Below are 13,372 nucleotides of genomic sequence, written 5' to 3' on the forward strand. Positions count from 1 at the left end.
ATAATTTTTTTTGCACCCGGGGCAATAGTACCGACTGCCTGCCATGTCCTTAGCATTAGCAGTCAGCTTAGTCATCAGCTGTCAGCAGGGTTTCCCGCTGAAAGCTGAATGTAAAAAAAGAAATATTATCTTGCTGGCAAAAAAATTTGCGAAAAAAATGGCGTGGGTTTCAACCCCAGGTACATACCAGGTGTGGGGTCCCCCTCAAAATCCAGATCATGGCGAGACCTGTTCTGAGTGGAACCTGCCTGTTAAACCGCTGTATGGTCTTGGCCACCGTGCTGCAGCTCAGTTTCAGGGTCTTGGCAATCTTCTTACAGCTTAGGCCATCTTCATGTAGAGCTACGCCACTGCAACCCTGGAACCAATCCGGACTTGGTCTAGGGACAGTGTCCTCAGTCCAGGGACTATACCCGGAAACTCGGGACATCTGGTCACCCTATTCTAGAGAAAATAAATTGTGTAGACTGAGATGTGTATCTTTTAACTTTGATGCTTTTATCTCACCACAATTCATATCATAACATTAATTTCCCAGCAGATATTTCTATTATTTCTTCACCGTTCCTTGGCAGCCCACTTCCTCTTCCGTTATGTCAACATACATCCCACCGATCATATACTGGAGACTACGCACTCTCTACAGTCTGCCCCGGGAGTAAGCATGAGACTTTTCATCCTGCTTTTATTTTGCTTTCAAGGTAAGTGACAAAACTAGAAATAGTCATTTGTATGCTATTATTATTATTATTATTATTATATTTACTATTATTATTATTAAGTCTACTTTGCTGCTGCTAATTATAATTATTATTATTAGTGTTGTCCCGATTCTAGTATCGGTATCAGTACCGATACCGAGCATTTGTCCAAGTACTTGTACTCGGGCAAATGCTCCGATGCTTCACCCGATACCTGGGGAGTCAGGGTGATCAGTGCGTTGGGAGAGATACAAACACTGATCACCCTGTATAGATTTCAAAGTCTGACAGTCGGCATGTTTCTCCCCCCTCCATGAATAAGCACTGATTTTGTGCGAAACGTCGGTTGTTCCCCTGTTCATGTTGTTTTGATCTGGTGATGTATCTGCTGTTCATTTAATAAAAGACAACCTGTACGGTTTTTGGAGTGCGGCCATCCATCCTTCATCTATCTTTTATGACATCATCCCCATGTTGAGGGCATGTGGCCTGGTACGGATCAGGAGAGGGGGGGGGCGCACTCTGCCTCCCCCCCCCTCTTTTCTGCGGCCGGCCAGGTTAACGTGCTCGGATAAGGGGTCTGGTGTGAATTTTTGGGGGAACTCCACGCCATTTTTTTTAAAATTTTGGGTGGAGTTCCCCTTAAAATCCACACCAGACCTAAAGGGTCTGGAATGGATATTTGGGGGGAACCCCACATCATTTTTTTTTAATTGACGGTGGGGTTCCCCTTAATATTCATTCCAGACCTGAAGGGCCTGGTAATGAAATTTGGGGGGACCCCCACGCAATTTTTTTTTTTTTTTATGAATGAATTCTCTCCGACAATTCATTATAGCCGCAAGTCCGGTTTTAAAAGAATTTTTTTCTTTCAGAAATGATACTTTGTGCAGGGACAGTTCTATGTACAGGAAACATGCGCTATTTCACATGCTATCTTTACACCCCCCCTAGGTACGAAATTTAAAGTAATATTTCACTTTTATTGTTTCACTTTTAGCATTATTAAATTCACTGCTCCCGAAAAAACGGCCGTTTTTAAAACTTTTTTTTGCATTGATACATGTCCCCTGGGACAGGACCCAGGTCCCCAAACACTTTTTAGGACCATAACTTGCATATTAGCCTTTAAAATTAGCACTTTAGATTTCAAATGTTCGAGTCCCATGGACTTTAACGGGGTTATAAAGTTCACACAAACATTTGGTGTGTTCGCAAGTTCTGGTGCGAACCGAACAGGGGGGTGTTCGGCTCATCCCTAGTACTCAGTACTTGGTTTGGGCCCCTCAATGCGGCGTGGCATGGAAGCTATCAGCCTGTGGCACTGCTGAGGTGTTATGGAAGACCAGAATGCTTCAATAGCGGCCTTCAGCTCTTGCTCTGCATTGTTCGGTCTCATGTCTCTCATCTTTCTCTTGGCAATGCCCTGTAGATTCTCTATGGGGTTCAGGTCAGGCGAGTTCGAAACAGGTTTTGTTGCTTTTGGCAGTTTGGGGGAGGTGCCAACTCCTGCTGGAAAATGAAGTCAGCGTCCCCATGGAGCTCTTCTGCGGAAGGAAGCATGAAGTGCTCCAAAATCTCCTGGTAGGCGGCTGCGGTGGACCAACACCAGCAGATGACATGGCCCCCCAAATCATCACAGACTGTGGAAACTTCACACTGGACTTCAAGCATCTTGCAGTGTGTCCATCTCCATTCTTCCTCCATACTCTGGTCCTTGGTTTCCAAATGAGATGCAAAATGTGCTCTCATCAGAAAAGAGGACTTTGGACCCCTGAGCACCAGACCAGGTGTGTTTTTCTTTAGCCCAGGTAAGACGCTTCTGACATTGTTTGCTGTTCAGGAGCGGCTTATAGTTCTACTTTAAGCACAAATTTATGCTAAATTTATGGAGGACTAAAAGAATATAACCATGCCAGAGGTACAGAAAATATGTAGCACGGTGATGGAGGTATGTGTTCCAGGCAGTGAGCAAAGGATGGATTGGGAGCAGGAACAAATAACTCCATCTGTTTATTTTTTCTCATCAGCAATCATCAGAAATAAAATTTAGATTCCTTAACCACTTAAGCCCCGGACCTTTAGGCAGCTAAATGCCCAGACCAGGTTTTGCGATTCGGCACTGCGTCAATTTAACAGACAATTGCGCGGTCATGCGATGTGGCTCCCAAACAAAATCGGCGTCCTTTTTTCCCCACAAATAGAGCTTTCTTTTGGTGGTATTTGATCACCTCTGCGGTTTTGATTTTTTGCGCTATAAACAAAAATAGAGCGACAATTTTGAAAAAAATTCAATATTTTTTACTTTTTGCTGTAAAAAATATCCCCCAAAAACATATATAAAAAAAAATTTTGCGCAAAATGTATAGCGTTTACAAAATAGGGGATATTTTTATTGCATTTTTATTCATTTTTTTTTTTTTTACTACTAATGGCGGCGATCAGCAATTTTTTTCGTGACTGCGACATTATGGCGGACACTTCGGACAATTTTGACACATTTTTGGGACCATTGTCATTTTCACAGCAAAAAATGCATTTAAATTGCATTCTTTATTGTGAAAATGACAGTTGCAGTTTGGGAGTTAACCACAGGGGGCGCTGAACGTGTTAGGCTTCACCTAGTGTGTGTTTACAACAGTAGGTGGGTGTGGCTGTAGGTCTGATGTCATCGATTGTGTCTCCCCTATAAAAGGGATGACAAGATCGATGCGCCGCCACAGTAAAGCACGGGGAAGCCGTGTTTACATACTGCTCTCCCCGTTCTTCAGCTCCGGGGAGCGATCGCGACGGAGCGGCTATAAACGAATAGCAGTGCCGTCGTCCCGGATCGCTCCCCGAGGTAAGTCGCACGGGGGGGGGGGGGTCCCGATCGGACCCCCGACCTGCGGAAAGGCAAGGACGTATATATACGCCCATCTGCCTGTCCGTGCCATTTTGCGGACGTAAATAGTCGTGAGGCGGGCGTTAAGTGGTTAATATGTACAACTGACACAAGCAAAGGATTGCAGGAGAGTCTTGCTACCTACCTGCCAGGTATAGGTGACCATGTCAGTGTCCCTTGTGTCCACGCCATCCTTATCATACTGGCAGTAGTGCGTTGTGACAACAGTTGGATATAGATAGAAGATTCGACATGATGATGACAATAGCGATCTGTGTCTATCGAACCTGCGGTTGAATGTGCCTAACCTAACTCTATTGGTCCAAGATTATTCGGCATAGAGAGACATGAAGATTCAACGAAGCAGCTAAAAAACATACGATCGCCGCGAGCGGTCATTTACGGTCAAATGCTCCGCCCATAGGCTATAGAAGAAATCTAATGTTGGTTGACTAGTAATAATAATTAATAAATTAATACTTATTACTAGTGTCATACAACATTATAATTCTACTATAGCTTGTGGGTGGAGAATTTGACCGGAAATGTATGATTGCGGCGTCGTACAGTTTAGCTGCTTTGTCGAATTTTCTTAGAACATTCAACGGACATCATAAACCTTCAATGACAGATTCGACCTAAAAGTGGATGTAAAACCAACATTTTTTTTTTTTTTTTTTGATGTCACAATGTAGAGAATAAGATTTCCTATCATCTGTGCCCGGTCTTGCCACACAGAGTTAATCCAGCTCTGAGCAATCCTCTTTTATTGTTCAGTGAAAATTAACAGACTTCCAGATAAAAACCTGTCTAAATAAAAAGTCCTTTCCGTCCCCTTGCTTCGAGTGACAGGGTTTTTACATATCTTGTGCACTAGCTTGGACACATGCACATTCCTGGATGTTTATCATAATATGGGGGGTGATCCATAGTTCATTGTGAGAGGTAATGTATGTCACTCGAAGCAAGGGGACGGAAAGGACTTTTTATTTAGACAGGTTTTTATCTGGAAGTCTGTTAACCACTTAAGGACCGCCTCCTGCACATATACGTCGGCAGAATGGCACGGCTGGGCACATGAACGTACACCAGGACCAGGACCAGGACCACGGGACCCGCGGACCCGATCGCAGCGGGAGTCCCGCGATCGGTCCCCGGAGCTGAAGAACGGGGAGAGCCGTGTGTAAACACAGCTTCCCCATTCTTCACTGTGGCGGCGGCGGCATCGATCGTGTCATCCCTTTCATAGGGATTCACAATCGATGACGTCACACCTACAGCCACACTCCCCTACAGTTGTAAACAGACATGAGGTCACACATAATCCCTTCAGAGCCCCCTTGTGGTTAACTCCCAAACTGCAACTGTCATTTCCACAGTAAACAATGCATTTTAAATGTATTTTTTGCTGTGAAAATGACAATGGTCCAAAAAATGTGTCAAAATTGTCCGAAGTGTCCGCCATAATGTTGCGGTCACGAAAAAAATCGCTGATCGCTGCCATTAGTAGTAAAAAAAATAAAAAAATAATAAAAATGCAATAAAACTATCCCCTATTTTGTAAACGCTATAAATTTTGCGCAAACCAACCGATAAATGCTTATTGCGATTTTTTTTACCAAAAATAGGTAGAAGAATACGTATCGGCCTAAACTGAGGAAGAAAACATTTTTTTTTTATATTTTTTGGGGATATTTATTATAGCAAAAAGTAAAAAATATTGATTTTTTTTCAAAATTGTGGCTCTATTTTTGTTTATAGCGCAAAAAAATAAAAACCACAGAGGTGATCAAATACCACCAAAAGAAAGCACTCTTTGTGGGGAAAAAAGGACGCCAATTTTGTTTGGGAGCCACGTCGCACGACCGCGCAGTTGTCTGTTAAAGCGACGCAGTGCCGAATCGCAAAACCTGGCCGGGTCCTTTAGCTGCATTTTGGTCCAGGTCTTAAGTGGTTAATAGAGTTGAGCGGACACCTGGATGTTCGGGTTCGGACCCAAACCCGGACTTTGAAAAAAAAGTTTGGTTTCGGGACCGAACCCGAACCCGGACTTTGACCAGAACCCGAACCCCATTGAAGTCAATGGGGACCCGGACTTTTGACTACAAAAATGTCTCTAAAAAACTAAGGGAAAGGGCTGGAGGGCTGCAAATGGCAGCAAAATGTCGGGAAGAGCATGGCAAGTACTCTGGAAATAAATGTGGATAGGGAAATAACTTAAAATAACATAAAAAAAAATAAAATAAAAAATATAATGATTTTTGACCTTTGAGGACGAGGTCCATACAGTTTTGTTCAAAATTATTGAACCCCCCAATGCTGTAAAGGGTTTTAGGGAATTTAGTGTACATTTGTAATTGTATTCAGAATGAAATCCTACAAGGAAAAATATTTCAGGAAACTCTCCCTGACTATGTACTTGACAGAAACACAGTATATCACAGGTGCACAGGTGGTGTGGCAGGTGTACTGCTGTTGAAATACCTATAGATTACAAACTGCCCCTATAGCTGAACAAAATTCCTAAACTATTTGAAGCACAGCAGATGTCACATGGATAGAGTGCTTGTTGATATTTCTGGAGCAGCATACACCTAAAACTGTCCCTATGATTCAGCAACCTTTCCCTCACATAAGTGAAGCAGTGACAACGAGCCAGATGCCATAAGATGATGCAGATATCAAAGAAATAAAGTGTGCTTCTTGATATTTCTGGAGCAGTATAACAGCATAGACCTAACACTTTCCCTCAGCAGATTCAGCAGCCTTTCCCTCACATAAGTGAAATACAGTGAAAACGAGCCAGATACACCTAAGGCCCCGTACACACGAGAGAATCGATCCGCGGAAATGGTCCGGAGGTCCGTTTCCGCGGATAAATCCTCTGGCGGATTTTGATCTCATGGTTGTACTAACCATGAGATCAAAATCCCGGCGGAATTCCCTCCGCGGTGACGTGTCGCGCCGTCGCCGCGATGATGACGCGGCGACGTGTGCGACGCTGTCATATAAGGACTTCCACGCATGCGTCGAATCATTACGACGCATGCGAGGGATGGATTCGGACGGATTGATCCGGTGAGTCTGTACAGACCAGCGGATCAATCCGTTGGACTGGATTCCAGTGGATCGATTTCTTAGCATGTTAAGAAATTTTGATCCGCTGGAAATCCATCGGCCCGAAAAATATCCGCGGATAAATATCCGCTGGATCGTACACACCAGGGGATCTATCCACTGAAACCGGTCCGCGGATAAATTCCAGCGGATAGATCCTCTCGACTTTCCCTAAGCAGCAGATTCCAGCAGCCTTTCCCTATCATGAGTGAAGCAGAGTGACGATCTGTGCTGTGTGCCTCTATCTAATATAGAGGCACATCACATGATGGGTCACATGCTGCACTGGCCAATCACAGCCATGCCATAAATAGGCATGGCTGTGATCAGTTCCCAGTCACAGTAGTAACACGAATGGCGATTGGCTGCCGTGCAGCGCGCCAAAACATACCCGAACTCCGAACCCGGACTTTTTCCAACTATTCGGGTTCGGGTTCGCTCAACCCTAGTGGTTAATTTTCACTGAAAGAGGATTGCGCAGAGCTGAATTAACTCTGTGTGGCAAGACTGGGCACAGATGATAGGAAATCTTATTCTCTACATTGTGACATCACTTTAATTCGGATTTTCGGACAAATGCATTTTTAAACAAAATAAAAAAAAAACTAACAAAATTCATTTATTTTTCGGACGAAAACGAAATTCCGAAAAACAATATATTTCAGTGTTCACTGTTTACGTTGCTATTTGCACAGAATATCAGAGGAATTTCATCACTTGCGTGTATTCACTGTTTTTATTATCAAATGAGGACATTTTATTTTTTGGAACTATTATTCAATACCTTTTTCTGTTACTGTTCTTTTGGTATTTCCTTTTACTTTAATTCTTATGTACTTTGAGATGTTTTTATGATTTAACCAATTGAGGTTTCCATTGTCTTTAAGCACGCGGCACGTTACATATTTATTATTTATTTTCACTGTAGCACTTTAATTTTGCACATTGTTTTGCTATTACTTAGGCCGTGTACACACGATCGGATATCTGATGGAATCTCATCCGATGGATTTTTTTGTCGGATATCCGATGAAGCTGACTTTCATCAGTCTTGCCTACACACCATCAGTCAAAAATCCGACCGCGTCCAAAACGCGGTGACGTAAAACACTACGATGTGCTGAGAAAAAATGAAGTTCAATGCTTTTAAGCATGCGTCGACTTGATTCTGAGCATGCGTGGATTTTTCTCCGATGGACTTCCACACAGACGATTGGATTTTTCTATCAGTTTTTTATCCATAGTAAAAATGTAAAACATGTTCTATTTTTTTTTTTTACCCATGGGGACAAACCGTTCGTGTGTACAGGGCTTTAGAGTGCAGCACCATCTATTGATTTTGATACATAAAAAATGATACCTGTGCCTTATTTTTATGTAGTGCAATGCACTGTATGTGGTGCACTGGTGCAGGTCAATATTGAGTTAATTGATGACTACTGTAAAATGCTTTGGGATTGTAATTCAAAATTTGTGGCACTGCAACCCACCATGACACATCAGTGTATTGTGTGTGCTTTATTGTGGTTATTTGATCATTTCTTATGATGATATATCAATAAAATATACCACAAAAATAGGAAAAATTTGTACTTTCTCTTAAAATCTTCAAGTTGCTATTATTTTTTTAACTCTAAAGAAATCCCTCAAACTTTAACCACTTTAAACCCGCACGCCGTCAAATGACGTCCAAAAAGGGGATCTGTTATCCCGGGTGGACGTCATATGACGTCCTGTACTTTGTGCAGGGATATCTGAATGATGCCTGCACCTAGAGGCATCATTCAGATATCATTTTCTTCCGGCGGCGATCCTGCGCACCGTAAGAACGATCATATTGGCAGTTCCACCTCTTGATTGGTCTTACAGGCGGCGGGAGGGGACATCCCCCCCTCCCGCCGCCATCCGGTGCTTCTCCGGGCTCTCCCGTCCCATCGGGGGCCGGAGAGATGATCGCCATCCGCTGGATGTGCAGCATAGAGATGACTGGTGACCAGATGGTCACCAGTCATCTCTATGACCGTCGGAGGCCCGAGCGCGATGTGATGACGTCACGCCCGGGTACCCGTAAGTAAACAAACTGCAATTGCGACTAGTAAGAATGAGATCTGTGAATTATTTTTCATGATCTCATTCTTTCCAGCCTGGAGGAGAGATGTGGGGTCTTATTGACCGCGCATCTCTCCTTAAAGAGGACCTGTCACACACTATTCATATTACAAGGGATGTTTACATTCCTTGTAATAGGAATAAAAGCGATTGAAAAAAAAATATGTAAAAAAAGTGTAAAAAATGTATAAATAAGTGAAATAAAAAATAAATAATAATAAAAAAAATTAAAACGCTCCTGTCCTCGGTAGCTCGCGCTCAGAAGCGAACGCACACGCAAGTCCCGCCCACGTATGTAAACGTCGTTCAAACCACACATGTGAGGTGTCGCCGCGTGCGTTAGAGCATGTGCAACAATTCTCCTCTTTAACTCTAAACTGGTAACCTGTAAAAAATTTAAAGCGTCGCCTATGGAGATTTTTAAGTAACGAAGTTTGGCGCCATTCCATGAGTGTGCGCAATTTTAAAGCATGACATGTTAGGTATCTATTTACTCGGTGTAACATCATCTTTCATATTTTACCACAAAATTGGGCTAACTTTACTGTTTTGTTATTTTTTAATTCATGAAACCATTTTTTTTTACAAAAAAAAGGCGTTTTGAAAAATTATTGCGCAAATACCGTGCAAGATAAAAAGTTGCAATGACTACAATATTATTCCCTAGGGTGTCTGCTAAAAAAACATATAAAATGTTTGGGGGTTCTGAGTAATTTTCTAGCAAAATAATGATGATTTGTTCATGTAGGAGAGAAGTGCCAGAATAGGCCCGGTATGGAGGTGGGTATAAAAGACCTGTATTGAGGTGGTTGAGGTGGTTAAACACAACAAAGAAAAAAAAGCTCAAGGAATAGGTCCAATTTTTTTTTTTTTTACAATTTTTTTTCTTTTCTTAGTGCAGCTTACATGAACATTAATGATGAACACAAATTATGTGCCAAAAACATAGAAATAAAAATATCCACCCAAAATGGGATTTTGCTTCCAGTTTTTGCTCTTTTGTATGATGTTTTTACTCATTGGACACTTCACGCATGGTTGTGCTAGGGCTCTTTCACACGTCAGCTCGGTTTTTTAGATCAGTTTTTTTTTCATCAGTTGATCCGTTTTTCCATCAGTTTTTCGTCCGTTTTTCGTCCGTTTTCCGTCAGTTTTTCCATCAGTTTTTCCATCCGTTTTTTCATCCGTTTTTTTTTTTTTTGTTGGGGGGCTTTTTACATATTTTGATGAAAAACGGATGTTAGCGGATCGGATGGTAAACGGATCATCCTTTAACGTCCGTTTTTCGTCCGTTCCGTTTTTTTGACGGAAGAAAAATAGGGTTTTCTTCCGTCCAAAAAAACGGAACTTAACGCAGACGGATGCTAACGGACGTTAGCGGATGCTCATCCGCTAACGGACGTTAACCGATAGGGAAGCATTGCGGTCCGTTAACGGACGTCCAAAAAACGGACGAACGTTTTTCACTCCATAATCTGACTTTACAATCTCTTTCAGATTTACCAAAGATATGTAAGTGCCCAAAAGCTGATCTCCAGAATTTGCTTGTGATGGTTTTCATTTTTCACCCTCTAAATGCTCCACTTTAAAAATGCCTGTAAACGCCCAGGTGTGCTTGGACACTATAGACCAGTGATGGTGAACCTTGGCACCCCAGATGTTTTGGAACTACATTTCCCATGATGCTTGTGCACTCTGCAGTGTGGTTGAGCATCATGGGAAATGTAGTTCCAAAACATCTGGGGTGCCAAGGTGCCATCACTGTTATAGGCTAACAACGAGTTGCTTCTACAGGCTGAAAGAAAAAAACACCAAAAGCCATTTAAGTCATTTTTTTTTTATGCCCGGTGTGCATAAGGACTAAATATAAATATGATTCATATTCCCTTAGGAGATGTCTACAGTAAAGATGACCAGACCTACTGTACAGAGCAACCTGACTCCATTATGGTAGATGTGGGGGCATCGGTGACCATCCCTTGCAACTTCTCCTATCCTAAGAATGGTTATCCGGGAGAGGTGAGAGTGTACTGGAGACAGGCAAAAGGAGGTAGATGTGGAAATAATGAAATCATTTACAGTCACACTGAGAAGAGGACAAAAGCAGACTATAGAGGACGGATCAGTATGGAGGGAAATCCAGAGCTGGAGAGAACAGCGACAATCAGAATCCAGATGCTAAAGGAAACGGATGGACCCCTGTTCTGCTGTAAGATCTCACTTTACAGTTATGGGCAACCAAAGGAAACATGGCAGAACCAACATGGGACCTATATAAAGTTCAAAGGTAAAATGTATGAATGAAGTATATTTCATATATCACCCAGCAGGAGGAGGACAGACTCATAGCCCCCTTCTGTCTGTATCACCCTACAGGAGGAGGACAGACTCATAGCCCCCTTCTGTCTGCATCACCCTGCAGGAGGAGGACAGACTCATAGCTCCTTTCTGTCTGTATCACCCTGCAGGAGGACAGACTCATAGCCCCCTTCTGTATGTATCACCCTGCAGGAGGAGAACAGACTCATAGCCCCCTTCTGTCTGTATCACCCTGCAGGAGGAGGACAGACTCATAGCCCCCTTCTGTCTGTATCACCCTGCAGGAGGAGGACAGACTCATAGCTCCCTTCTGTCTGTATCACCCTGCAGGAGGAGGACAGACTCATAGCTCCCTTCTGTCTGTATCACCCTGCAGGAGGACAGACTCATAGCCCCCTTCTGTCTGTATCACCCTGCAGGAGGAGGACAGACTCGTATATCCCTTCTGTCTGTATCACCCTGCAGGAGGACAGACTCATAGCTCCCTTCTGTCTGTGTCACCCTGCAGGAGGAGGACAGACTCATAGCTCCCTTCTGTCTGTATCACCCTGCAGGAGGACAGACTCATAGCCTCCTTCTGTCTGTATCACCCTGCAGGAGGAGGACAGACTCATAGCCCCCTTCTGTCTGTATCACCCTGCAGGAGGAGGACAGACTCATAGCTCCCTTCTGTCTGTATCACCCTGCAGGAGGAGGACAGACTCATAGCTCCCTTCTGTCTGTATCACCCTGCAGGAGGAGGACAGACTCATAGCTCCCTTCTGTCTGTATCACCCTGCAGGAGGAGGACAGACTCATAGCTCCCTTCTGTCTGTATCACCCTGCAGGGGGAAGACAGACTCATAGCTCCCTTCTGTCTGTATCACCCTGCAGGAGGAAGACAGACTCATAGCTCCCTTCTGTCTGTATCACCCTGCAGGAGGAGGACAGACTCATAGCGCCCTTCTGTCTGTATCACCCTGTAGGAGGAGGACCGACTCATAGCTCTCTTCTGTCTGTATCACCCTGCAGGAGGACAGACTCATAGCTCCCTTCTGTCTGTATCACCCTGCAGGAGGACAGACTCATAGCTCCCTTCTGTCTGTATCACCCTGCAGGAGGAGGGACTTGGTCAGCCTATATTTATCATGCTTAAGCATATATGTGTAGCGCTACCCCCGGAGGAGCCGCTGGTTAGATTGGGACGGCATAATTATGTTACCTCTGTGATGTGTCTAGGGGTGATGACAACGATGATGAGAGCAATGATGGAATGTCCAGGCAATTGGTTGACGTTTTCGATGCTTTTATTACTGGTCCAACACGACCAACAGTCAACTCGAGGTAGATAGAATAGGTTGGTGAAAAGAGAAACTTTGCAGATTAAGGCTATGGATAGAAGAAGCAGTCCTGCCTCCAATGATTATTCTTGCTTCCTCGCCACTCCAGCCGGAGTGGGTAAAGTGCCCCTGGACAGGTCCCTCTCACAGGCCTGGCAGCCAGGGTGTCACTCGGAACCACTGAGAAGGAACAAGTCTCTGCCACCGACTTGGCTCTGATAGAATTGAGATTAGTAAAGGGTCTCTGCCACAGGCCCAGTACTCAGGAACATGGATAGTAGAGCGAATCCTCTCAGTCAATAATTTGCCTGAATCCCTCAGGTAGACTTGTTATATTTGGGGCCACCGACTGACAGTTTGCAGCATATAACCTGTCAGTGTCCGGCCACCCAGATCCCCGATGGTTTGTCTGAGTCCTATTGGATCACCTGCCTCCGAGCTCACCTCAGACCGACTCCCCACCGAACAGCACAGCTAGCTTGGGATCTTCCTTTGAAGTGTGGGGACCCAGTAAGTCACTGGGGCCCCCTTGCAGCCAGGAGGGCCCAGAGTCAGGAACTCCACGTAGCACGTGCGCCCCGGCCTGGTAGGCCATATCGCCGGGGCCCGTGATGTGCGCACACCCTAAAGGTGGGTGCCGCACCTGGAACCAGGAACCCGCGAAGAACCCCAAAAAATGGCGTCCGCCACAGAAATACCCTCCCCCAGCATTCCCCGCGAGGGAAACACTCCTCCAATTGGCTGCTAAAAAACAGGCACCTCTGCCTGGACCCCTCTGGCGCCACCTGCCATCCGGAGATAGAACTACATCTCCGGAGCACAGAATGACCCACAGGACAGTTCAGGGCTGGCGACAACCAAAATTTCAATGAATCAACATGGATGGGAGCAAATAACTCTCCCATTCCACTAAATTTGATATA

General features: G+C 44.3%; 1 protein-coding gene across 1 annotated transcript in view; it reads left to right on the plus strand.

Annotated features, from left to right (window-relative positions):
- The first annotated feature begins 539 nt into the window (after positions 1-539).
- The window catches only part of LOC120933544, a 33,502-nt gene continuing 20,669 nt past the window's right edge, over positions 540-13,372 (plus strand). Inside the window, exons 1-2 of the mRNA XM_040346803.1 lie at positions 540-701; positions 10,703-11,098. Coding sequence (XP_040202737.1) covers positions 665-701; positions 10,703-11,098 — 433 coding nt within the window. The 5' untranslated portion in view covers positions 540-664. The remainder of the gene's footprint in view (positions 702-10,702; positions 11,099-13,372) is intronic.

Source organism: Rana temporaria, chromosome 3 (assembly GCF_905171775.1).
Source record: "Rana temporaria chromosome 3, aRanTem1.1, whole genome shotgun sequence".
Taxonomy (NCBI): domain Eukaryota; kingdom Metazoa; phylum Chordata; class Amphibia; order Anura; family Ranidae; genus Rana; species Rana temporaria.